Source organism: Candoia aspera, chromosome 1, assembly GCF_035149785.1.
Source record: "Candoia aspera isolate rCanAsp1 chromosome 1, rCanAsp1.hap2, whole genome shotgun sequence".
In the NCBI taxonomy this organism is placed as follows: domain Eukaryota; kingdom Metazoa; phylum Chordata; class Lepidosauria; order Squamata; family Boidae; genus Candoia; species Candoia aspera.
In genome coordinates this window covers 24252188-24278269 of record NC_086153.1, presented here as the reverse complement: position 1 = coordinate 24278269, position 26082 = coordinate 24252188, and the positions used below count along the sequence as shown (strand labels likewise).

General features: G+C 41.8%; 1 protein-coding gene across 2 annotated transcripts in view; it reads left to right on the top strand.

Moving 5' to 3' along the window:
* The first annotated feature begins 422 nt into the window (after positions 1-422).
* The window catches only part of LOC134495267 (uncharacterized), a 54241-nt gene continuing 28581 nt past the window's right edge, over positions 423-26082 (top strand). The window contains exons 1-4 of one of the 2 annotated variants that reach the window (XR_010067798.1): positions 423-896; positions 14088-14249; positions 16371-16437; positions 17958-18021. Coding sequence is in view for 1 of the 2 variants with exons in the window: in XM_063300568.1 (XP_063156638.1) it covers positions 14134-14249; positions 16371-16437; positions 17958-18021 (247 nt within the window). In the remaining variant the exon portion in view is untranslated. The remainder of the gene's footprint in view (positions 897-14087; positions 14250-16370; positions 16438-17957; positions 18022-26082) is intronic. The other variant, XM_063300568.1, reaches the window with a different exon arrangement.

The following is a 26082-nucleotide window of genomic DNA, read 5'->3' as shown; positions in this document are numbered from 1 at the left end:
TGGGATTGCATCAGAACATAATTATAATAACAAATTAAAAATATTTTACTTCTTTTAACTCAGTTCTTCTCTCCATCAATTTGTCTTCACCTGCCGAACAAATGTCAGCTGGGTGGGCATTTCTGAGTGTTTAGCTATCTATTAATTCAACAGGGAAACATTCCCCAGGCAAATAACTTGCTTCTTCCCGCCTCCGTGGTGACTCGACGGCAACAGAGAGAACATTTTTTTGAGCCGTAGCTGAATCACACACTGGAAATGAAAATAAGAGTGCCGTCTCACGCCAGGGGTGAACTTCGGGGAAAACATGGCGGTAAAGTTAAAGGGCAATGCGTACCGCAGCACTTCGGTCACAAATCCCCCCCACATTCCGCCCGCTCTGTCGGCTGTTAAAGGCCAATGAGAGAGCTCGCCAGCGTCACGTTCAACATGAGGATTGTGCAAAGGCGCGAGATTCGCCGGCGCCTCAATGCTGCTAAGCGGGCTGCTGGCTGCAGGCAAAAATGCCCGCGATTCCAAAGCGCAGGTTTCTTCCGTGCAGGAGCGCTCAAGTAGCCTCTCCTCTTCCCGAGCCCAGCAAGCTTTCTCCCGCGCCCTTCCCAGGAGGGCGGCCCACGATGCCGGGCCGGAAACTTCTGGCCGTCGCTCTTTCATACCTGTCTGGAGACGGACAGGTGGATCCTCGGAGCTTCTCTAAGGCAGAAGTAAGCGACCAGGAAGTAACTGCCGCCCTGCCTTAGAAGAGCGAGCCTGCTTCCCGCCGCCTACCTTTGTTATCTCTCTGATTGCTGTAGGGTGCAAATTTCAGATCTCGTCCTCGGAAGGAAGAGCCTTTTCCTCGCTGGAAAGGGAGGACGCTCGGGGAGCCCGGAGGATCCATCGCCTCCTGCCTCGTGGTGAGTGCTGCCATTTCTTTCGCGACGTGCAGCTTCCAGGGAGATGAATGAACAGGCCTGCATTACTAGCTTTGGCCTCTCCGAAGGCAGTCTTCCTCGACGTGGTGGTCTCCAGGTGTCGTGGTCTACAGCTTCTGTACCGGCTGAGAGTTGTGGAGGATCAGAAAGTGCTAGGTTGGGGAAGGGTGTCCTACAGATCTGACTGGATGTGGAGGATCTCCAATAAGCGCAAGACATTTTGTTGCCTGATGCAAAACAAAAAACTATTTCCCCTCCATTCCACCTACAGAAGTGGACTGGTCATTCATTATTCAGTTATTCATTATTCATCATTCGTTATTCAGTACTGGCAAAATGTTAAGAGTCCTCACTGTATACAAAATTAAGGAGACAGTTCAGGTTGAAAAGTTTCAGTTCTTTCCTCCCAAGAGGCAGGAATGGCTGAAACACCGTGGGCCTTTCTTAACTATTCAGTTAAAGTGCTTATTCGCTTGTTCTGGGCCTGCAGAAAATCACAGTAGAACAAATTTTGCTATCTGGGTTGCTGACATCTATCCTGCCTCTTTTCCCAGCCACTGCCAGTTGCTAGAGTTCTCTCCCAAGGAATCAGTGATAAAGTCAACAAATTTTGTACACAGTGGGATGGCCCTTGGGCACTACTGGAATAAGGAGAAAAACCCTACAGCAAAGAGTAACTTTAGCCTGTCTCACTCATGGGCCAGAGAGGAGATGAAGGCATCATGGGGACAAGCAGGAAGATAAGTTTTTAATTCAAATAACCTGCTTTCCCCTCCCTTCTCCTTTTCATTGCTTCCTTCACAATATCTATGTCACAGCAGCTATGTCTCACCCCCATCCCTGAGTTGCCCAGTTCCTGGTAGATTGTGATAAGTCAGAGGCATCCTGATAAGTGGCAATAAATATATTGTCCACTTGTATCTTTCGTTTTATTGTTGGATCAGATGAAGAGTCCATAAAGTCCAGCTTTCTGTTTCTTGCAGCTACCAACTGTGGCAGCAAGAACTTCTCAGAGACAGGTTCGGATGTCAATAGCCTTCCACAGATGTATATGATATTTGAAGATATGCTGCCTGTGTGTGAGAATATGGAAGATTTGGATAGTGTTCACAAGATACGCTGTTCACAACCTCACCAACTAATCACAGTTTAGCTAGTATTTGTTTTACTGTAAACCGCCCAGAGTCCCCCGCTGGGGAGATGAGCAGTAATATAAATTAAACAAACAAACAAACAAATTTGTATGAACCCAGCCTGTGTGATTGGTTTACATTTCAGATTGTGCACACTTAGAGTAAACTATGGTTTAATTTACCATGGGTAAGTTTCATGTGAACAACAATAACTTAGCTATCTTGGCCAACTGCTATTAGTCAACTGATACTGTTAAATTAGTTTTTCCAATCTGCCTGGGTATGGTGGGGTGGCACTCCAATACAGAAGACACCAAATTGCAATAGGTTAAATTCTTATTTTTTGAAAAAAACTAGCTAATTTCATGTTTTGGAGGAGGGATTTTCATGCCCAACAACTCTCACAGTAGGGGACAGTCATAAAATGTACTTTTCCCTTTCATTTTATATATTGGTTGCTTTGTCCCATGATCTTCCTACCCAAACACTTGTGGATAGTGTGTTTGAATCTTAGATAACTCTCACAAGTGATGAAAGCTCTGTGGGCTGTTGAGCTGATAAAGAAATGCAAATGTACCAGGCTTTGTAGTGATTTATAAACAATAAAAATGTAGTTAAGCTAAAAATGACTTGCTGGTGTATACCAAGAGTATAACAGTAATGGATAACTGTTTGAGTTTTTTACTTTCCTCCACATTTAATTTGAATTAAGTTAAATATTCTCTGTCTCAACTTTTCTCATCCTATTGATCTCTAGATACATTAGGACTGGATCCTCCCAGAATTTCCATGCTGGCTAAGGAATCCTTGGAGTACAGGATTCATTCAGACAGCCACTTTATGTGCTTTCTTCCAGTTGTTAGGCTGGGAGGAAGGGGTGTTGATATACACTGCCTCCATAGCCTGTGTTTGCTGTGACTTAGGAACAGGGCTAGGCTCTGCTGTTGTCCGAACAGTGTTACCATGGAACACTGCAAGGACAGGAGTGGGTGGTTTCCCTGGCTGTACTTCCACTGCTGATTCATGTCATCTAACCAATCAAAAAGGCCACCACTAATTGATATATGGGCAGTGCTGGCACTCTGTTACGCTAATGTTTGATTTATTTATTTAGCTATCTAGCCATGGGATAAGTGAACTCCTTCAAGATTGATAGTGCTATAGGAAACTAGAGAAGCCTCAAGCAGTTCTGGAAAGGGAAATTCAGTTGAAAAAACTCAGTCCCATCTTGGTGGTAGTAGAGGGGTAGGAAAGGCTGCCATTTCTTATACCTATGTTCTTTGTTCAACTGTTGACTCATCTGTTCTTCCAGCAATTAAGAGGGTTGTATCATTCCTGCCTAGGGAGTGAAACACTGAGACAATAACTTCTGCATTTCCATTTCAAGAGCTATCTAGACTATTGGAGTACTTTCCTTGCCGTTCGGAGATTCTTTCAAAATTCACCATTTCATCTAAGGGTCACCATGTATCCTAGATAGCTTTGCTCATGTGCCTTCTGCAGCAGCCATGTCTGCCATACATATCTTTGAGCTGAGGAAGGGAGGGAGATTTTCCTTGAAAGTTTTAATGCATTGTTGCTATTTAAATGCATTAGAATAGAGCCAGTTAAAGAAGATTGCCAATTTTATGTTGCCTTGTGGACTCATGTAAGGTAACAATAATGTAAAACGTTTAAGGTTGGGTATTCAAGTCACAGTTTAAAAACCAAAAACTAAAAAGCCAGCACTTTGGCTCAGCCCTATTTTGAGCATGGTGTAAAACCGTACTGAGCTCTTTCATAGGGAAATATCAAAAAGAGACCCTGGACAGTCTCCTTGCTGAGGAGGCCTTGAAAGCATGAATCAAGTTGGCCATCAATGTTCCCTGCTCCTTCTGCTTCTCTTAATAACTCTCCATGAGCTTCTATAAGGGCAGTTTTCATTGGTTAGTTGTTTTATTCTTTTGCACACCTGAGGAATTTTGTAAGTGTGTTAAGGTCCCTCCCTTTTATGTATGCATGGTTCCATTTTGGTTACATACAGTATGTATTGGTGCTCAGTTGGGAAGTAGAGGGAAAGATATATGTTTCTGAATGGCTGTCCTTTTTTCAATGTTTGAGTTCTAACTTAATGTGATTCTAGTGTCAAGACTGTTCCCAGGTTTCAGGGACTTTTTAGCAGAGTTACTATCTGGGTAGTAGTACCAGTAGCAAGTTTAATTACTTAGAAGGACAGAATTCTTGATGAACTTCTGCCTAATTATGTGCTGGTGCATACTACTGCATTTGTGCATTAACGTTTATATTATACTGCTTTAATCATAAAGATATTTTATGTGGGAGAGTTGTAAGATGTTTACATAGTAATAGAGTTAGCAAATGGCATTTGTTGACTTTGTACCTATTGGATGAATTACTGGCAGGACAAAGGTGGAAAGGGGACTGAAGTTTTAATCTAAACATTACTCAGAAAGGAAAATGAAGTATTTAAATTGTATACTTCTGAAAGAGAAAGAAGAGGAATATGGAACTCAATAGTTTCAATAAGGTATAATCCGATGCAGTTTTCTCAGAAGCATGCCTTAGTGTCAAGGCTGGGCTTGTCCTATTTTATTACTATAGAATAAGTTATATTTGGTCTAATAATGGAATTTGCCATCTCCTAAGTCAAAATAAAATGCCAATCTACATTTGTATTCTATACATTTCAGTATAAACTATAGGAGGGAAGTTCTAGTAAACTACTTAAATTTCACTTTTTAAAATTATCACTCAACATCAAGAAATCCTCTGAGTATTTTAAATGATTGACTCCCTAGTTTATGTTTTCTGATTGTCCATTTTAAAACCAATAGTCATTTATTATTTTTAATTATTCTAATTAGAAAACATAGTTATCTGCATTTCTTACTCACTTAAAGTGTACATCTAAAAACATGTAATGTGCACCTTGAAATAATTTTATGATTACTATTAAATAGCTATACTGTCAAGATTCATCATGTAAATTCACTTTCAAGAAAGCAAATTCAGATATATTGAGTGAAGAGTAAATCTGCCAATGTTGTATTACTAAATGTGTTTTTCAGAAACAACAATTCAGTGATCAAGAGTGGCTGGTTTAAGGGCAGAGTCTCAGGTTGGTTCAAAGTTCACAAAACCAGGAAATGGGAGGCTATTGAAACCTTAATACAAGTGCCCTGTGGTCAGTAATGATGCTATGCAATTATGTATATACAGAGGATAGAGGGCCTGGTTACTTGAGGGACCACCTGTCTTCCACTGTGTCTTCCTGGCCAATTTGATCCTGCAGGGTTGGCATACCCAGGTTCCTTCAATTAAACAATGTCATCTGTCAGGACACTGGAAGCACACCTTCTCTGTAGCAGCACCTGCCCTTTGGAATGAGGTTCCCCCCAAGATCTGGATAGCCCCTCCCTGCTGTTGTTTAGAAGGCCTTAAAGACCTAGCTCTTCGCCCAGGTCTTTGGCGAAGGAGAGTGAAGACCCTTTGCTTTGTCTTGTCCAGTTGGTCATCATTCTTGCCATCTTATATATATTAAATAATTAATATTATTTTAAACTGGTTATTGTATTTTCCTTGTTTTATCTGTTGTGAGCCATCCAGAGTCACTGGGAGTTGGGTGGTTAATTTGATTAATAAATAAAATAAATAAAGCTGACAGGTTTATCTTTCATAAACCAATAATTAATTGCTCTTTCAGGTCTAAAGCCATTTAAGGAAGAATGGATTACTTAGAACCAGTAAAGATGCCATAGATAGTTATCTCCCTGTGCCATGTGAAATATCTGAACCCTACTATCTTGTTAGAAGATGAGTCTTTTGCCAACCTTTTAGAAGAGGAAAAAGGGGATCGGGGAAATCACCTTGATATCAATATCTGGGAAGATCTTTGTAAAGAGCATCATGCAATGGGTTTGCTACCCCTTAAAAGGAACAAGGTTGTGCTATCTTTTTTTTTTTTAACGAAGTGGCAATATTAGTAGATCAAGGGAATGCTGTGAATGTAGCACCCCTAGATTTCAGTAAGGCATTTGATAAAGTTGACTAGAGCTTCCTTCTTGATAAAATGGAATAAATAAAACTGATATAAGATAGCAGTCCCTGGATCAGCAGTAGTATTTCTGAGAAAGTTCTGGGTGTCCTGGTAGACTACAGATTAAGCATGAGCTGGCAGTGAGTTGAAACTGCCAAAAGAGTCACTATAATCTTGGGCTGCATCAACAAAGGTAATATCAAGATCATGGGAAATGATAATCCTACTCTGTGCTGCACTGGTCAGACCACCCCTGGAATACCATGTCCAGTTTTAGTTGCCACAATACAAGAAGGATGCTGAGGAACTGGAAAGAGTGCAGGGAGGAGCAACAAAGATGGTGAGAGATTTGGAGGCTAAATCCTATGAGGAATGGTTAAAATAACTGTATATGTTTAGCTGGAAGAAGAGAAGACCGAGGGGAGACAGGATAGCAGACTGCCAATGCTTGAAGGGCTGTCATAGGCAAGAGGGTGTAAATTTATCCTCCATGGTGCCAAAGACAAGGACAAGAGCCAATGCATAGAAGCTTTACAGAGAGAGATTAAAACTCAAAATAAGGAGGAACTTCCTGACCATGAGAGTTATTAAGCAGTGGAACAGCCTGCCTTCTGGAGTCATGGGTGCTCCATCAGTGAAGGTTTTTAAACAAATGTTGGACAGTCATTTGTCTGGGATGGTCTGATGATTCCTGCCCTAGACAGGACTGGAAGTCCCTTCCAACCCTATGATTCTATACTCCAAGCCTGTTCATTTTTTACATTAGCAACGTTGGTTATATAGATTGGGAGATAGGAGACCTCCCCTTTCTGGGTAGTTGCAGAAGAGTTAGAATGAAACTTACGTTAATGGCTTGGAGTATTACATTTGTGACCAGATTCCCTAGCAGTATTATAATTGATTATCATAACTGTAATGAAAAATGTCAAAGCACATTTCAACTGTAAAATCAGCCTTATGTATTATTTTAAGAAGCACTAGTGTGAGTGACATGCCTATTGATTCTGAAAAATAATGAAGATGTTATTGGAATTTCAGGGAATTTAAAAGGCCAGCATCTAGCAGACATTGTCTGATCTTAACCATAAACAGGTTTGATCATGGCTAGTACTTGGGTGGGAAATTCTGGTGGTCTGAAGGCTAGTTTGGGAAGTTGAAAAATATCCTAGAATATCCCAGAAGGCAGTGGCAAAGCATTTGCGTATAGTTGCTAAAAAAACTAAATGGGCATGTCCATCTAGTCACATGAAGTCAAGCTTGACTTTAGGATCAGTCTTTACTTTTTAAAAATTTCAATGCACTAGACTTTCCTCTCCTCTGAGAACATTAATTGACACAAACATCTTTTCTGTTGCAAAGGGGTGTCAAGAAGATGCACTTTGAAGGAAAGAACTGGTGTGCTGGAAGAATATTTGTAGTTTTTGTGGTTATCACTTTTTCCAACTTCAGTGCCATATCATTCATCCCATGATCTCCCACCAAGCTATCTTGGGTTCCAAAGCAATTGTAGGTAACTTGCAGCATATCTAATGATAGAACCCTAAACCTAGTATTGTATGACATTCTGTCTCTCATTTATCTTGTTTCAGTATCAAATCCAGGCTAAGGAATTTGAATTCTCCGGTCATTTAATCTTATTGTAGTGCTACAAAAAAATCTCCTTTATGTTAAGCTAGCATAAAAATACTGAAGGATGGTAGAAAATGGTCTCACCCTACTATATAACTCATCCTGTCAGCTACTGGCCTAAACAAAGGTCCATTCATGGAAGGATTTCTGCAGCATTACAAAAATAAGACCAAATGGGAACATCAGATTATGTATGTATTGGTTTATCTACTGTCTCAATTCAAGAGGACACTAGGTGGCTTTTTTTTTGATCAGTTCAGCCATGTCCAATTCTTGGAGACTGCCTGGACAAGTCCCTGCAGTTTTCTTGGCAAGGTTTTTCAAAAGTGGTTTGCCATTGCCTCCTTCCTAGGGCTGAAAGAAAGTGACTGGCCCAAGGTCACCCAGCTGGCTTTGTGCCTAAGGCAGGACTAGAACTCATGGTTTCCCAGTTTCTATCCTAATGCTTTAATCACTACACCAAACTGGCTTTCAGGTGGCATTACTGATAATTTTAAAAAGCTCATACAACAGCAATGATAAAATATAATAAATACAGTAATACAACTCCAAATATAAGGTTAGTGCTAATGGCTCCAATCAGTCACCAAAGGCCTTTTGGAGGAGCCAAGTTGTTACCAGCTTCCCAAAGGCTGTGTGGAGCCATTTGAGGAGCTCCCACAAAGAACGCCCACCAACATGTCCTTTCATAATGTACCGTCCGATAAGAGGGAACCTTCCACAGGCATCTTCTGGTCATCCAGATCGGATGGGCAAAATCTGTTTGGGAAAAGATTATCTTAGACAGTTGTACGGAGGCATGTGTTTTAACATTACGCAGCAGCATTCCTGGCACGGAGCAAGAGTACTAAGGCATTTGCCTCTCCTTTCAGTTTCATGGGCTTGGTGGAGCTTAGACCACCTCGTGGTAGCAATGCATCTGATTTAAATAAGCAGGTTCTTTGATCATGGGAGCTTATTAGAAAGTAACATCTTCATTCCACTTCAAAGTTGAGTTTGCAACGGAGGTTTGGCTTGCATAAACTAGGTCTTGTGTTGTAAACTATGTTTCATGGTTTAGGAGAATGGGCAAACCTGCCAATTGTTGCTTATTCAGCAAATCACAATTTGATAAACTGTAATTCAGTACAGTGTGTAATTATAGCCAAAAATGTTGAGACTAGATTTGGGCTGTACAGAGACAGGTGCACCTTAGAAGCACAGCTGGGGCAGAGCTGCTGGCAAAGAGATTTAGGTACAATTTTTTTGCTTGCTTGAAACAGTGATAAAATGGGTAATGAGAGAGAGTGGTAATTCACGTCTGCTGTTTAGCAATTGCTCTCCTGGTCCTCCTATCAGACAAACTAATTGTACCCCCTCTACTTTTTGTCTCTATTTATTCATCCCATGAACCCCCTAGAAAAAAAGCTTTCATTCAAGTCATACAATGCAGTGTGAGATAATTTAACGTAATTACTTGATTGGCACGAATAGTTCCAGACCAGAAATCCCCTTTACTTTACCAAAGGCCACATTCCTACATAGGCAATTCTTGAAGACTGCATGGTGATGCCAGTGGATGGGGTCCAAGTCACTACATGCATGTTTTTCCTTTCACCATATTATTGTCACTGCCCTACCTGTGGGATGCCATGGGCCATGCAAATTGGGGCTCTGGGCCCCATGTAACCTTGGTTCCTTATCTTTGAAACAACTCCAAGAAAATGGAATTTGCAGTTCTTTAGGCCTTTACCTTGGTCCTTTATGGCTACTGTGTATTTTCCTTTGATTGTAGGTACCCATCAGAATAAATAAAACTTTGTGAAATGGTCAAACAAGCCATGCAGGTTATCTACAGAGCTTCTTGAATGCAAAAGAACAGTTTTTGAATGTTGTATAAATGGTGTATAAATTAAAATAATTTAAGATGCAGGATTCCCACCCCATACCCCCAAAGGTTCTAGCTTTGTGCATGAAAAGAGTAGTAGAGGGGACAGCTGATTCCAAAGCTGTGGTGGTTTTAAAGATGGTGGTTGGTTTTATCCTGTTCTCCCAATTAGATGATATTGATATAGATGGTATTGGACTTCTGCTATCATCATCATTATCATTATCATTTAAGCACTTGAGATTTACTAATTCAATAAGGTCTCCTTCCTTTCATTAGGTGCTTCATAATGTCAATCATGAAAAATTATGCCCATTATATGCTTTGTTCTTTTCCACATATTAAAAAACAATAGAGAGATCTCTTCACCATCTGCTTTTACTCTTTTGCCTAATTTACTCTGCTCTGCCGTAATCAAATCCCATTTGAAATACTGTATCCCGTTTTGGGTACCATACTTCAAAAAGGAGAGTGACAAACGAGTGAGTTCAGGGGATGGCTAGCAAAATGGCAAGGGGGCTGGAAAGCAATTTATTAAATTTATGTGCTGCCTGTCTCCCAATGACTCTGGGCAGCTTACAATTGTTAGAACATTTAAAAACGAAGAACAGTAGAAAAAACACACACACACATACACAGCACAAGACAGAACAACAACTATGGCAAAGAAAATATACCAGGAAGGAATGGAGGGAACATCAGTCATCCCCTCCAAGGCCTGGGCAAAGAGTCAGGTCTTTAAGGCCCTTTGAAACACCAGCAGGGTGAGAACTGCTTGAATCGCAGAGGGAACTTCATTCCAGAGGGCAGGCACTGCTACAGAGAAGGTGTGCTTCCGGGGCCCCAATAGGTGGTCCTGTTTAATCAGTGGAACCGGAGCACCCAAGGCAGGGCTATCACTGCCTGTACCACTGCATTCTGGACCAGCTGTAGTTTTTCTTCAAGAGTAGCCCCATGTAGAGCACATTGCAGTAATTGAGCTGTGGGGTGCCTAGGGCATGAGTGACTGTCTTAAGGGCCCCCCAATCTAGGAAAGCATGCAACTGGTGCACCAGATGAAGCTGGGCAAAACCTTTCCTAGCCACAGCTGCCACCTGCTCATTGAGCATGAGCTGTGAGGCCAGAAAGATTCTCAAATTGTGCACCATCCTTGAATGGGGAAGTGCAACCCCATCCAAGATCAAAGTTGGAATATTCCCAGATCTGGGCAGTCCAAACACCCAAAGCCACTCGGTCTTGATAGGATTGAGTCAGAGATGGTTCCTCCCCATCCAAACCTGCACAGCCTCCAGGCACTGGGATAGAACCTCAACAGCCTCACTTGGCTGGCCCAGAGTCAAAAAGTATAATTGGGTATCATCAGTGATGATACCAAACCCCAAACCAGTGGATGACCTCACCCATTGGTTTCATATAGCTGTTGAAAAGGAGGGGAGAGACAATAGAACCCTGCAGCACCCCACATGTGAGGGGCCTAGGGGACAATCTCTTCCCACCAACCAACACTGACTGGAACTGGCCCCAGAGAAAGGAAGAGAATCACCATAAAACAGTGTCCCCAATCCACAGCCAACAGAGCCAGCTCAGAAGGATACCATGGTTGACAGTATCGAAAGCTGATGAGAGATCAAGGAGCACAAGAATGGATGTACCACCACCATCCTGGCTCTGCCGCAGGTCATCAACAAGGGCGAACAAAGCTACTAAATTCCAGCCTGAAACCTGAATGAAACTGGTCTAGATAAACTGTTTCCTCCAGGGTTCTCATCAGCTGCAGGTGAACCACCTTCTCAACAACCTTACCCGAAAAGGGAAGGTTGGAGACTGGTCAATAGTTATCGAAGACCATTGGTAATCCTCATTTAGTGACCACAATTGGGACTGGCAACTCAGTCGTTAAGCTAAGCAGTCACCAAGTGAAACTGCGACTGTGCTTGTGATCTTACTTCAGCTTTCCTTTGCTTTACAGACCTGCAAAGATCGTAAATGTGAGGATTGGTCACAAAGTTACTTTTTCAATACCATCATAACTGTGGATGGTTGCTAAACGAGGACTGCCTGTATTCTCTATTGCTCTAGAAGGCAATAGAACCATTGTGTTAAAATTACAAGGAGGGAGGTTCAGGCTAGACATCAGGAGGAACTGAGTGTATGAACTGTAAACCAATGGAATAGGCTGTCACATGAAGTATGAGTTCTCATTCACTAGAAGTATTCAAACAGAGACTAGCTGGTAATCTATGAGAAATGCAGCAGTGGATCCTGCACAAGAGGGGATTGGACTAGATGACTTCTAAAGCCCCTTTCATCCTTGCAATCTTCACTTCTAGCAGCCTTCAGATCCATAGGCCTGATTCCACTTCCTCTTCCTGATATTGTTTGTGAAACTGGATTTTGAGAGCATGAAAATCTCAGCACACAAGTTCTATCATGGGATTTCCGATTCCATCCTATTTGCACTGCATTTGTCTGTTCCTTTGATCCACCTTGCCATCCTTCTGAATCTATGTTCTTTTTCATCCTAGATTGCAGAGAAAGGGGTAAGCCAAAACTGCTGTTAGTCTTGGGAGCAGTATGCAGGTGCAGGTAGGTCAGGGATTAAAAACAAAATTGGGTTTTTATTTAAATCATGAGTATCTTTCCCCTCCACCACTGCCCCCTCCCCAGAAAGGACCTTTTTTAGTGTTAACCCTTCTCATTAATTACACACAGGATACCTATTTGCTGATAGGTGCTATGGCATAGAAAGCTGCCTTCTATCAAGTCATTCCACTCGATCACTTGACTCCAGATTTTCAACACTGACTAGCAGCAGCTTTCTAACCTTACTTAACAACTGGGTAGAATATGAACCATTCTACTTGTAAAGTATTTGTTTTTCCACTGAACTATACCCATCTATAATCTAATTGACTGATTCATTTACACAGAATGCCAACAAACGGTTCCTTTTCTTCCTTGCACTTTCCTTTCTTCCCAGCTTGTTGCTCAGCAAGCCACAACTGGGAGGGACAATTAAATCAAGTCTGCCCTGCTGGGAATCCTACATTGCTCCCTCTGGCTTACCCAAACTGGATTGTCCTGTTTGTCATTTACAGCACATGCCATTAGGATGACTCCAGCAGCTTCTTCTTGGTGGTCTCTTGCTGTTGTACTACATCTTGTCATGGAACATTTGGACAAGCAGGGCCTTTCTTTTAAAAAAGAGCTTTTTTAAGCAATGTCAGTCTCCTAGGAACGCTGATTGCCTTAATGTGTTACATCTGTGCCACCTTGTTTCTGTTATACCTCCAGTACTAATTTTCTTAATTGTCTGTCATCTTTAAATTAAAATGAATAGACAGCTAGCTAATGGAGTGTTTCATCTTTTTCTTGGGAGAATATGCCTTCCCTAGTTTTCAGTTTCTTAAAGAGACCAGTGTTGGGACTCAAAGATAATCTCCTAGCATTGTCTCCTAGGCCTTTTTCATCTTGATCTCAGGAACTGCAGGATGCTGTTACAAATTCCTGGCTGAAGTGTTTCCTGCCTATAAGATTGAAATAGGCAAGGTATCTTCCTTCTCTCCTTTTATCAGGTCCATACCTTTCTTTCTCTATATAACTAGATGTGTGCACACGTTTCTCCAGATTGCTGCAAAACCTCTGTACTTGCTATATGTTCTCCAGGACTCCTGATTTACTAGGAACGTGCATGATGTTTTGCTGGTGGTCTCCAATAAATCATTGTTTTTATTTAGTTCCATATTTACCTTGTGGGGAGATCTTTGGGAGAAGTGGTTTTTTCCCCCATTATATATGAATGAGCATTAAGACTTTGTTAAGCGTCAGCTTCTCATTGCCTGTGCTGTGGCTTCCAGCATTCATTCAAATCACAGCTAGGATAACATCTTTACGAAAAAGAATAAATAATAGTACATTTTGATCCAGGGCAGGAAATAAACAAATAGGAGATACAGAGAAAAGACAGTATCAATGGGTAAAAGGATGAATGGAGCCCACCACCACTTTTGGTGTTAGAATTGGATTGGAGAATGCTGCTTTATACCAACCAAGATTTTTTGTCTATTGAGCCCAGTAGCGTCTACTCTGATTGGCAGCAAGCTCCTAACACTTTTCCATAGCAGTGGCTGTTATCAGGTCCTTTTTCATGCAGATGCCAGGAGCTGAACCAGGACCTTCTGTGTGCAAATGATGACCTCTACCAAGGAGATATGGGGCCTCCTGAAAGGTGTAATGGGGAAGGTCTCAATTTGTGATCCTTGCTATGAGAATAAGAGCATTCAGTATATAAATAAGCCCTAGGCTTGTAAATATACAACAGTACTGATCCTGTATTCACTTGTGGACTTGTATATATAGTATTTGTGATTTAAAAATCCTCCTTTCTGGTCCATATCATACATCTACACACACCCATGCACATGTGCATCACACACACACACACACACACACAAATCCTTTTGTATGAGTTTATTAAGTATATTTTATTGTTTGCTGCTTTCTTTCAGTTTCACTTTCCTCTGTGGATCTACGGCTGCTCATTTGGCAGAGAGCATGGAGATTACACCATCCTTCAAATTCCCATCTTCCCAACTCATGGGAAATTTAGGATTTGTGGCTCCCGTTCTACTCATGATCCTTCTGCTGCTTCTTTGCTCTCCCTTTAAAAAGTATGTAACTGTCTTGGGATGTCATGGGTGGAGAAGGGAGAAATGGCAAGAGACAATTGGCGGGCAGGAGGTACATTACTGAGATAATGGGTAGGTTACTTGCTCCTTAACTTGCTTTTTTAAAACTTTTTTTCTATCTGACATTCATTCAGCCTACAAACATGGAACTTTGGGCATGCATAATCACACTTCTGACCCATTCAGGTATTCATATCAGGAGTGAAACGATTTATTACTAAGTCAGATAATTAGTTCTGTATTATCTGCTTACCCCAAATTAGGGAGTAGAGAACTCTCCCTCACATAACAATTATTTTTACACTTTATTAATATTCTACCCTTCTTCTAAAGGGACGCGGTGGCGCTGCGGGTTAAACCGCTGAGCTGTCGATCGGAAGGTCAGCGGTTCGAAACCGCGCGGCGGGGTGAGCTCCCGTTGCTCGTCCCAGCTCCTGCTCACCTAGCAGTTCGAAAACATGCAAATGTGAGTAGATCAATAGGTACCGCTTTGGCGGGAAGGTAACGGCGTTCCGAGTCGTCATGCTGGCCACATGACCCGGAAGTGTCTATGACAACGCCGGCTCCATGGCTTAGAAACGGAGATGAGCACCGCCCCCTAGAGTCGAATTCGACTGGACTTTACGTCAAGGGAAACCTTTACCTTTACCTACCCTTCTTCTAAAAAGAACCCAGGAGTGGAATACCAAGCAATAAGTGTGCTTAACAGTACATCAGTTAAAACATCCAGAAAAACCAAAAAGCAAATAGACATGTCAAGTGGCAACTGTACTGCAAGGCAACAAATGTTGCAGTAAAAATATTTTGTTCCTAGCACAATATCTCAATAATGGTCTGAATGAACAAATATATCCTTAATTGTTAGCTAAAATAAATTTGGGACCACCTTTGGAAGGCCGTACCCTCAGGACCCTGCATTTTGGACCATGTCCTCTGATGGCCCCAAAATTAGAACCTTCTTGTTCAAACAGCTGGTGTGGGGGTAGGAACTGGTATCACCTTCCTCAGTTAAATTAGGGTACATCATTTCTGTATTCTTATGTATATCCCATCAACAAGTGATGTTTAGCCCACTAAAAAGCACACTTCTTTGGGCTACATTCTACATTAGAAACAGCATGTGACATGGCACTTTAAGGACCAATGCATCGTGGTATAAGATGATGTAAAGCAGGATCTGCATTGTTGGATCTGTGATAAAATAGATCCTAGTGCAGCCTTTTGTTCCTGTAGTGGATTAATGGGCCATGCTGACTGGGAACTGTGGGATCTGCACATTTGGAGGGCACTAGGTTGGGAAGTTCTGCTGCAGACTACGTGACTTCTGAAAGTCTTAACATGACAGTCTCAAAAGTCATCTGAACATTCATGTGTGCACACCAAAGACACATCCTTTTGGATCGCCACTGAAGTGAAGTGTCTGCTGCTTGGTTTTTCTCAGCACCCTTAGCACAGTTTCCAGAATTCTTTTTGTGGGCATCATGCAATTGACTAAGCTTGTAAATAGCCCCTTATTTGTTGTTGTTGTTTATTCGTTTAGTCGCTTCCGACTCTTTGTGACCTCATGGACCAGCCCACGCCAGAGCTTCCTGTCGGTCATCAACACCCCCAGCTCCCCCAAGGACGAGTCCGTCACCTCTAGAATACCATCCATCCACCTTGCCCTTGGTTGGCCCCTCTTCCTTTTGCCCTCCACTCTCCCTAGCATCAGCATGAGGGATATCCTGAGTAGGACAAAAATTCAGCAGTAGAGGGGATTCTTTGCATGCAGAAAGTCCTTAATTCAGTTCCTGACATCTCGTGTTGGGCTGTAAAATACTCCTATCTCAAGCCCTAGAACAGTGTTTCTCAACCTTGGCAACTTTAAGACATGTGGACATGGCTGGCTGGGGAATTCTGGGAGTTGAAGTCCACACGTCTTAAAGTTGCCAAGGTTGAGAAACACTGCCCTAGAGAGTCACTACTGTTTGGTCTAGCAAATTGGATCAGTGCTCTGACTTGAATATTATAGCTTCTTATGCTGAGGTCTGAAATAAATTCTCTGTGTTATTACGAGTGTGCAATGCAGTCCCTTCATGGTCAAACTTCTGTGTTTTCACTCAGGAAAAAACGGCAGTTGTCAGCCAGAATTGTGAAGAGGGACTTAAATATGTCTGAGCTAATCAGTATGGTGAGTGTTTCTGAGACTGCTGTTAAAAGCAGATTGAACAAATCAACCAATCACTTCTAACCAGCGTAATGAAGTGGGGTATTTACAGTTATAATGATGGCAGCTGCTCTTGCTTTTTGATCACAGCCTAAGTTACTGGGTTTGATCCTTAAATTCATTTTACAGATTTGGAGCTGCTTTCCTGCATGTTTCAATGAAATGATATCACTTGTGCAAAGAAGCAGGGCCTTGCTGGTTGCAGCCTCAAAGTTACAGAATACATTTGCCAATGCATATCTTATATACCTTTCAATGGAGGAAAAAAAGTCCCTTAGAGTAAAACAACAGCAAGACTCGGATGAACCAGTTCAGCTGATACATTTTAAAAGTCTCGGAGAGCTAAGATTTTTGGCTAGCAAATCTCCCTGGGGAAAAGAATGTTATAAAAAGGGTACCACCATCAAAAAGGCTCTTTTTCTAGTGGCCATTTTTGTAAACCCAGAAGATAAGAACATCTGGAGAAGGTCCCTTGATGGCAATTTTATTTCCAGTCTTTCAAGAAAAGCACCAGTTACAGACCTGTAGATACTTCAGTTTTCTTATAGCATACAGTACATGGTCTCTTCATTAGTTTTATAAGCTGACCTTTGCTTTGGAGAACGGGGCCATGTACAGTGAAACTGTTCAGTTGTTCCTTTGATCAAAGTGGTGGTAGTCCTGATACTTCTTAATTGCAGATTTGGGCTTCATGGAGAGCATTGCCGTGCTATTCTTTAAGGTGAGGCTGCAATCTGTGCAGTATTTCTAACTTGTTAAATTAAGAGAACTATTTCTCTGCGTGTTTCAGTGTGTGCAGTGATTAAATGAGCTAAGAACTGCTTTCAAAGCTGTCCTGAGTGTTGCTAAGACTAGTGAGATACAGCATTCTGATGTAACATGGCTGTGCTCAGTTTCCAGGCTGCCCCTGTCATCAGCCAAGTAGTCACCAATGTGGACTCTTCTCTAAGTTAGCTCTACTCCTCAGAAAGGCATGTTGGAACTATTTGTAGCCTCTAGATGGCAATAGAGGTTCAAATATGACCAACCTGATGCATCCGAGCACATGAAGAAAGCTTCCAACTTTTTAAAATATATCATAGGATATGTGGAACTAGCCAGCTAGTCCATCAGCATGTGACTCTGGAATAAAAGTTAGCAATGTGTCCATTTCAATTCTATAAGGGTGATCATGTCTCCTTTTCACAATTTCATTCTTCTAATGAGTTACACTGCCACCCATACAGCACCTAGTATAGGCAGCGTAGTGGTAAATGAATGAATGTGTAGTAATACAACATAAATGGGAATTGTTGTTGGATTTGGTTTGTTCTTTGCAGAGCTACAGCCCCACTCAACAAACTTATTTCCTTTAAAAAAGTTTTTTCTTTATGGCCTTATTAAGCCCTCCATTTAGCCAGGCAGTTGTTTGGTAATGTCCACTTATTTGCGTAGGAGCTGAGAATCTATGTCTTGACTGTTAGTCTGTTTGGTTTCTTATACAGACAAAACTGGGAGATGGATTGCCTCTAGAAAGGAAGTCTCTTGCAGATCGATGTTTATGCAAAGGTAAGGACATGAAGTGCTTTGGATACTTAAAATAGGCTGTGTGAAACAAAGTGTAAATAAGTAATCTTTTTGCAATTGACACTGCACAAGGAATCCCACAGACTTGCAGCTTTCTTTCCAAATTATTGTCATGGTTCAGGCATCAGAGGCATCCAATTTTTTTTCTGTCTCCTTTCTTTTCCCTATAGGCAAATAAGTATCCCAATTGCCTGAACTCTCTCAGGGGTTATATTTTTCTTTATATTAAGCCTTTTCAGTATGCAATGAAAGGCATTTGAGCTTCAGTGGAGTTGGTCACTAGAAAGTAGAAAGTAACTTGACCTTGCCCTGAGTGAACTTTGCCCACTGAGTAGATGTCATTCACTCATATGAGGAAAGGGCAGTATGACACTGTACAGATTTCCAAGATTTATTTCTGGTAAAAATCAGTATTTTTCCTCTCTAGGCTAGACTAAAGAATATTAAGTTCAAATTCCCATTCATTGTGTGTTTTGAAACAATTACTCCTTTTCAGCTTGGATCCATGAAGCTTTTATGAGAATGAAAGAGGCAGGAAATAAACTGAGCATGAGCTTGTCTTAAAGAAGCGTGGATTACAATAACAAATGTTGTAACAAACACGTGTAATAGATTTACTTCTGCATAAGCATGCATAGGACTGAGCTGCAGAGGGGAATATTTTGTAATGGCTAGAGCAAGAAGACATGCTTTGTTCTCCTATGCAGTTGTGCATAAGCCTGTTTTATTGTGTTGGAGGAGATTTTGCTAATAACGTTAGAAACCTCTTTGAAGTTGTTACATACAGGGAGTCCTTGGGTTACAACGGCAGTTGAGAATGGGAACTCTGTCACTAAGCGATGTGGTCGTAAAGTGCAACTTCATGTGACCAAGCCACTTAGCGACGGCAGTTCTGGCAATTCCCAGTTACCATCATTAAGCAAGGATCATGGGGGTTGTTAAGTGAGGAGCTCACATGATCACAACTTCCTGCCAGCTTGCCCATTGACTTTGCTTGTGGGAAGCTGGCAGAGGATCACAAATCATGATCACATGATCATGGATGCTGCAACAGTCAGAAATCTGGGCTGGTTGCTGAGTGCTTGGATCATGATCACATGACTGTGGGGGTGCTGCAACAGAACTTTGAGGACCCATCATAACTACCACTTGTTCAGTGCTGTTGCAAGTTTGAACAGTCACTGAACAAGTAGTCATTAAACAAGGACCACCTATACTATGCTTCTTACTAAGTTAAAGGACTCCTTTCTCTTTACCTTTTCTTCCTACAAAAGACGCTAGAAGCCCCATGTAGAATATTTTGGTCCATGGCAGTGCAAAGAACATGACATTAAACCAGTTGTGCAGATCAAGCTTAATTTTAGCAGAGAATGTGTGACTCTTCAGAATAGCCAAAAGAGGAGTAGCAGTCTTTTGAAACAACTGGTCCATCTAAACTTTGATGACAATCTCCTTTAAACGGGGTTCACATGAATCTTCTAACAGGTTGGCCAGCCTATCTGTGCAGTTTCCATGTGTCCCCCAGGTGTGCCCTGCCAGAGACTTTTCTCCTGTTTAGCATGATGTTTCTGCTACTTCTCAGGAATAGGCAAACTCTTTATTTGCAGCTGCAAGACAGTTGACAATTGGGCTGTGCCTAACCCTTGACAGAGGATCAAGATTGATTATATCTGCCTGTTGTTTAGCAAGCATTTGTCCTTTCTGTTGCTAATCATGTGTAATCTCTTTATATTGTTTGTAATGTCTTTATAAACAGTAAGATGGATTGGAGTTTGTGTTGGGTTTTGTTGTGTTGCTGTAATTACAGCTTCTTCCCCATGAGCTCTGGAAGTGGAGGGTACAGAGTGGTCAGGAGGAGAATTGTATTTCAATGAGGAGCAGTCTTTGGCCATTTGAATAGAAGGTAGATCACTTACCACTTTGGTTTCTAACAATAAGTTTTTCTGAGTTGGCTCGCATATCTTGAATCCTTAGAAATGCTGCACACTGAGGCTGGTTTTTTAGAAAGAGGAGATCTGCTAGAATTTAAATCTGAGTGAAGGCCTCTTCTCAGAATATTTTTGGCCCCCCAAAAGGATACAACTTTTCTGTTTAGTAGCATGAAACAAGGTCAGGATAAGCACATACTGCTCTCTGGACTTGACCATGCGAAGGCGAAGATGTTGAAAGATAAAACTCTGAAGGTTAACAGGTTGCATTACCTCTGTATTAGAAACTGCCCACTGCTCTGCCTTTGGCAGTGTTTGAGACTTCTCCATTTAATCTCCCTAAGGGCCTTTCCCTCCTTGTACAAACATTTCTTACCATTGTACAAACATTTTTTATTTTTATTTTTATCCTGCCTTTATTATTTTTAAAAATAACTCAAGGCGGCAAACATACCTAATACTCCTTCCTCCTCCTATTTTCCCCACAACAACCATCCTGTGAGGTGGGATGGGCTGAGAGAGAGTGACTGGCCCAAGGTCACCCAGCCGGCTTTCATGCCTAAGGCGGGACTAGAACTCACAGACTCCTGGTTTCTAGCTCAGCACTTTAACCATTAGGCCAAACTGGCTCTCCATACCCTGGCAACATCTTTATTCTGCCATGATGCCTTAGCTCAGGTTTGAGGCAGCCTGTTTGTGGTTAGCTGGACTGGAATTAACATACTGTTTTCCTCTTAAGTCAGCAGCAACCAGTGGCAGTTTAAGGGTGAGGGCAATGTGTCATGCTTCCTGTCCATGTTGACATTGGATGGCCCTTAGAAGGCAGGATGTGCCCACCACCTACTTGTCATTCAGGCTGGTATTTTATGTGCCTCCTCCCCTGGAGTCTGGGGCACTGTCCTTTGTGTCCCTTTTCTTCCGCAGGGAGATAGAACAGGGGAGAGCTACCAGGTACTTCATACTTAAAGCTCCTCACAACCACTGGACAGCTAATATATGGTGTGGAAGGGCTGCACTATAAAGACTGCTCTACCAGGCAGCATCTTCATACACACAAGCTGTTGGGTGACTTCCTTTGAGAGCAGAACTGCTGATCTGTGGGATATGACTGGCTACAAGGAAAAGCAATCTCCAGTTTTGCCATACAACACCCTGTTAGCTACAAGCCTAGCACCTGATTTGTGGGGTGCGGGAGGCCTACTAGTGAGGAAGGAGTGTCTACTTTACTGTGCAGTCCTCTCACTCATGACTCTGCTGTCTCCAGGTCTTGTTTTGAGTGTTGGTTTAGTGCTCTTTTGAAAATGCACTAAACCCATGTCAAAACAAGCCCACCTAGCATCTGATAGGCTGGAGGAGCTATCCATTAAAAACCAGAGCCCTTCTTGCTTTACAGGCAGCCCCCACACCCATATATCAACTATCCCGTGCCTATAGCTATACCAGATTTTGATAGCTGGCTAAACCAATGGGTCCAGCCATTTGCCAAACCATCTACTAATGACAGCAGTATTGTGACAGTTCATTCCGGCTAGTGATGTTAAGAAAAGCGGAGGTCAGTAAAACCACGATTTAACTAACAGCTTTGCTCAACATGCCCTGGCATGCCCAAGACACCATCATCTGGCAGCAAGTCAGAACTATAGAGAGGCTGTAGAGGAAGATAAGGATGGGCAGTGGTGAGAACAGATTTTTATGCTGGTTTATTCTTTTGGCTCAAGGAAGAGTAGAGAGCAATTTAAGAGATCTATGGGGAAAGTTTACCAGGAATAATTGGTGACCCAGAGGGTTTTGGTGATGCTGCCCCAAATAGATTCCTTTTATTGGCTTCTGAAATAGACATTGGTTGCATTAGACTTGTGTGACATTTCACTTTCCACAGGAGCGTGAGAAAGAGTTGTTTTCCCCCCTTGCCTTTGGCCAGCAGTGCAGGCCAGCAGTGAAAGGGGAAATTCACTTTCCTGCTGAAACAATAGCTTTTCATCTGTGAATAGCCTTATGCCTCAAAGGCAATGCTCCACAGAGATATATATCCTTCCCTTCCAGATCTGAACTGGGTGTTCAGTTTACAGGCTTGCCAACTTTGGGATACTGAGAAAGTATGTAAAGTTCTTTAGGAACTTTACTCCACCATTGTTGCTTGGATCAAAACTCCTACATAAACAATGGTGTGTGTGTTTGTGTATATGTGTGTGTGTGTGTGTGTGTGTGTACATATTATTTAGAGAGAGAGTCTTAATGGAAATTAAAATATAAAGCAAACACATTGGATGGCTCACATCTCCAGGCTAGTCTGTTGGTCTGATCTAAAAATCAAGGCATCTTTTGTTAAAGCTTGCAAGGAAAAGCTTGCAAGGAAAATTAAAATTAATTCAAAATAAAAAAGAAAGATGGCTAAATCAGAGCCGCAAGATAGCTGACCTGCGTAAGTAAATAGATCTGAACTATTAGTTTTAGATAAACTTTGTTGTACCCTGTTGCTATATGAAATTCTTAACTTTACAGCTCAAGTTTTACAATGCTATTTTCATAGCATTGACCAAGGCTGCAGTCCTGTGCCTCCTTGGGAATAAACTCTGTAGTACCCACTGGATAAATATGGCATAAAAGTTGCACTGCTAACTTGAACAGTGATCTGCTTTGATTGGGCAAGTTTTCCAATAAGAATGAATAATTCACAACTTACAGATACTTTTATCCAACACTCCTACTTTTGCTTCTATCCTGTCCTCAAAGAATATAGCATTCTTTTTCAAGATGGTGGAGAAATGTAAAGAATTGCAAAACAAAATAGAATGGAAAAACAGTAAAAGCAATGCTAAGTCAACAAAAAATACTAAAAACCACCACCAGCTTGTTTTAATCTGTTATTTGTCATGCTTGCATTATGTCAGGCACATGGATAGCCTGGATGTGTAGTTAAATATGGCTGCCAAGGATCCCTTCCATCTTGCTCAGCACTTTTAGGCCTTGACCACATTGCATGGCACTCTCCTTTTCCTTACATTCCCCTGTTTGGTATTTCATCAGTATGCCAAGAGAAAGGCCATTACCTGAGTCCCTTGTGGCACCATTAGCTGGCTCTGTTACCTGACTCTTGACTAATGGCAGGACTGATACTGAGAGTTGCAAGTCCTTACAGAAGAAAACCTGATGCTGTGGCATGTCAGAAACTAGGTCGTTGTTAGTAGTAGAGGGATAGTTCCAAAATGTACAACTGGCTTAATGCTGCAAGAGAAGAAAGTCATCAAGAAGCAAGGGAGGGGGGCACTCTCTTTACCTGGAAGCACAGCCTTACTCCTTTGGTGACCCTTTCCAACCAGCTGAAATTGGGGAATTGATTTATGTCTCTGAAGCTTCTACTCTGGTCAGTCCTGAGCTGTGGCATTATAGCTCTGGTTGAATATTCTGAAGTCCTGCATTGGAACATTTATTTATTTGTTTGTTTATTTTTGATTTTTATCCTGCTTTTATTATTTTTATAAATAACTCAAGGCGGCGAACATACCTAATACTTCTTCCTCCTCTTATGAGGTGACTTGGGCTGAGAGAGAGTGACTGGCCCAAGGTCACCCAGCTGGCCTGGTTTCTAGCCCAGCACCTTAACCACTAGACCAAACTGGCACATACTTTGTGTGTGCCTGAAGTAGAGAAATCAAGTAGTGCCCCTTTCTCAGGTAAAGGGGAAAAAATACAGCCTAATCCTATGCATTGTGTGGAAGAAATTCTTGCTTGCAACGAGGCTTACATTTTAGCATGTATGCGTGGTATTGACAGTTGTATAACTGTTCATTTACTGCTGTTTTAATTGCATCCTAAATATTCTGATGCATCTGTCATGCTCTGCTTATCTATTATTTGATTTATTGCATTTCTATCCAACTTCTCTAAAAGTTCAAGGGAGAATGCATGGAGATCTCCCATAATTTTATCCCTGTGAGTAGAATAGGTTAAGGGAGAATAACTAACTCAAAGTCACTTGGAACTCCATGGGAACTTGAATGTCATTATCTCAGATCCAAGTCTTAACTACTGACTGTTCCAGTGTTTAAGTTTAGCTCTAGATAAGTACTGAACACAAGGGAAACTGTAGTCTCAGAATAGTTAGGGAGCCTGCAGTGGCCAGTTGAAGTGCTGGGTAATAACCTCTGGGAAATTCTCCGCTGTCTTATGCAATAAAACCTATATATACCACAGATTTTATCACTGCTGCTCTCTGGTTTGGTTTTTATGTCACCTTCTGGCAATGCTCCCCACTTAGCTAATGGCTTTAGGTGCACTATGCACAAACAACGTGGCAATGGATTTCTCCAGTTACTAAGAATTTCCCTGGTCATTGTAAGTTATGAAATGCCACTGTTATAAATAAAGTGATTGGAACTATTTAGCATAGATTATCTGCCAGATGAAGATGGTAGCTTTAGAGGAATATCTGTGGAATTTCAGCTATGTTGGTTTCATAACAAAGGGTATAGGATGGAGGACAGATTTCCCCCAGAGAAAGAGATTATTGAGTTCTCACAGAAAGATTAAGCAGGTGAAGGAAAGATCCTTAATTCCTCAGCTGTTGGAAAATTGAAGAAACAAAGGATTGGGGAGATCATTCTAGATAAACAATGAAGTGGATAGCTTTATCTAGATCTTCTTTGTATGGCATCATTCCCAATCAGAAGTACTTGTGCTTAAGCTTTCAACCCAAGGGTTAGTAAGGAGCTCCAAAGAAGAATCTATGCTAACTGTCCTGAACTCAACACATCTTTTGGAACTCCATACCATTTGGCATGTTACTGCTGACTTTTTTGACTTGTTATTGGTTGCCTGAGTAAGCAGGCTAATGTAGTTCCAGGATAATTCTTATTGCTATCCTTCATACTGTTTGTCTACATTCTACACACACACACACACATGGTTATTTGCAGGAAGGACTAGATCAACAGGCTCCTTGCCTAGAAGTGGGAGAGACCGATTCAGCAACTGCTTTCTGAACTCATATATGAGACCAAGAAGCATGCATATTCTTGCTTCAATACTTAAAACACCTGATACAAAGTTTTGATGCTGGAAATCAGACCTGTCTGATGAGAGGCAACTTGCTAGATTCGAGCTTTTTTCCTAAAAATGTATAGGGCAAACTTGAAGGAAACATCAGAGTAGCTTCCTTAAATCCTCTCCTTGACTTGCAGCACAAAAATGAGAGTATCTGCCAGAGAAATGTGGATGACCTTTTCCAGGGATGATTGCTGGGCCGCAAGGGATCTGAAAGCAATGTAATTGGAATATAAGAGTAAAATATGTTGTTTCCTCATCCTGTAGAGTTCAAAACTGCCCCTTTCAAAAGCAACCCAACCCAACCCATTTCTACAGCTACTTCCCTATGCTGGAAGTCAGAGCTGTTTGCCCCCCAGTCTCTCCTGAACTCCTGAATTAGTTTGCCACCTCAGATGCAGTAAAGGATCTAAACCCATCACTAGTTTTGAAATTAGATTCAGCTGCCAGTCCAAATGTTGTTAAGTGGAATGTGCAAAGCCCCATCCTTCTTTCTTTCTTTCTTTCTTGTTCTTGGGAGAGAAAGAGTTAATGCTCTGCTCCAGAGCTGAGCATGTTTCTTTCTTTGCTACTGTTTCCCCAGAGACTTCTACATCGTCCAGCAGTAACTTAACACCAAACTGCTGTTGGCCAAACAGCACAAGGCCTGTGAGACCAGGTTTGCAGCCAGCACTATTTCCAGCATTAAACTACAAGCATGGACACCTACTTTACACCAGGGCTCAATCCCCAGCTCCTTGTCATGCATGTGAACAGGGCAGCGAATGGAAGAGGAGTAGGAGACAGGGTGGCTCCAAAGCCTGGAACTGTGGTGTGTCCTCTGTGAGATTCAAACTGTGGTGGACTCTGTGTGTGTGTGTGTGTGTGTGTGTGTGTGTGCGCGTGGATTGGACACCCAAGGCACGAAGCTCTGCCAAGTCTGATGAGTCATTGCGGTTTTCTTTGCAACTTGGCTGAGAAGATGCCAGGTTATTGGGAGAGTTAAAACGGCAACAAATTTAGGGCAAATGGTCCTGGCTTGGACCAGGTGTCATGTATTGACATGACTTCCCCACCCTGGCTGCAGAGCAGG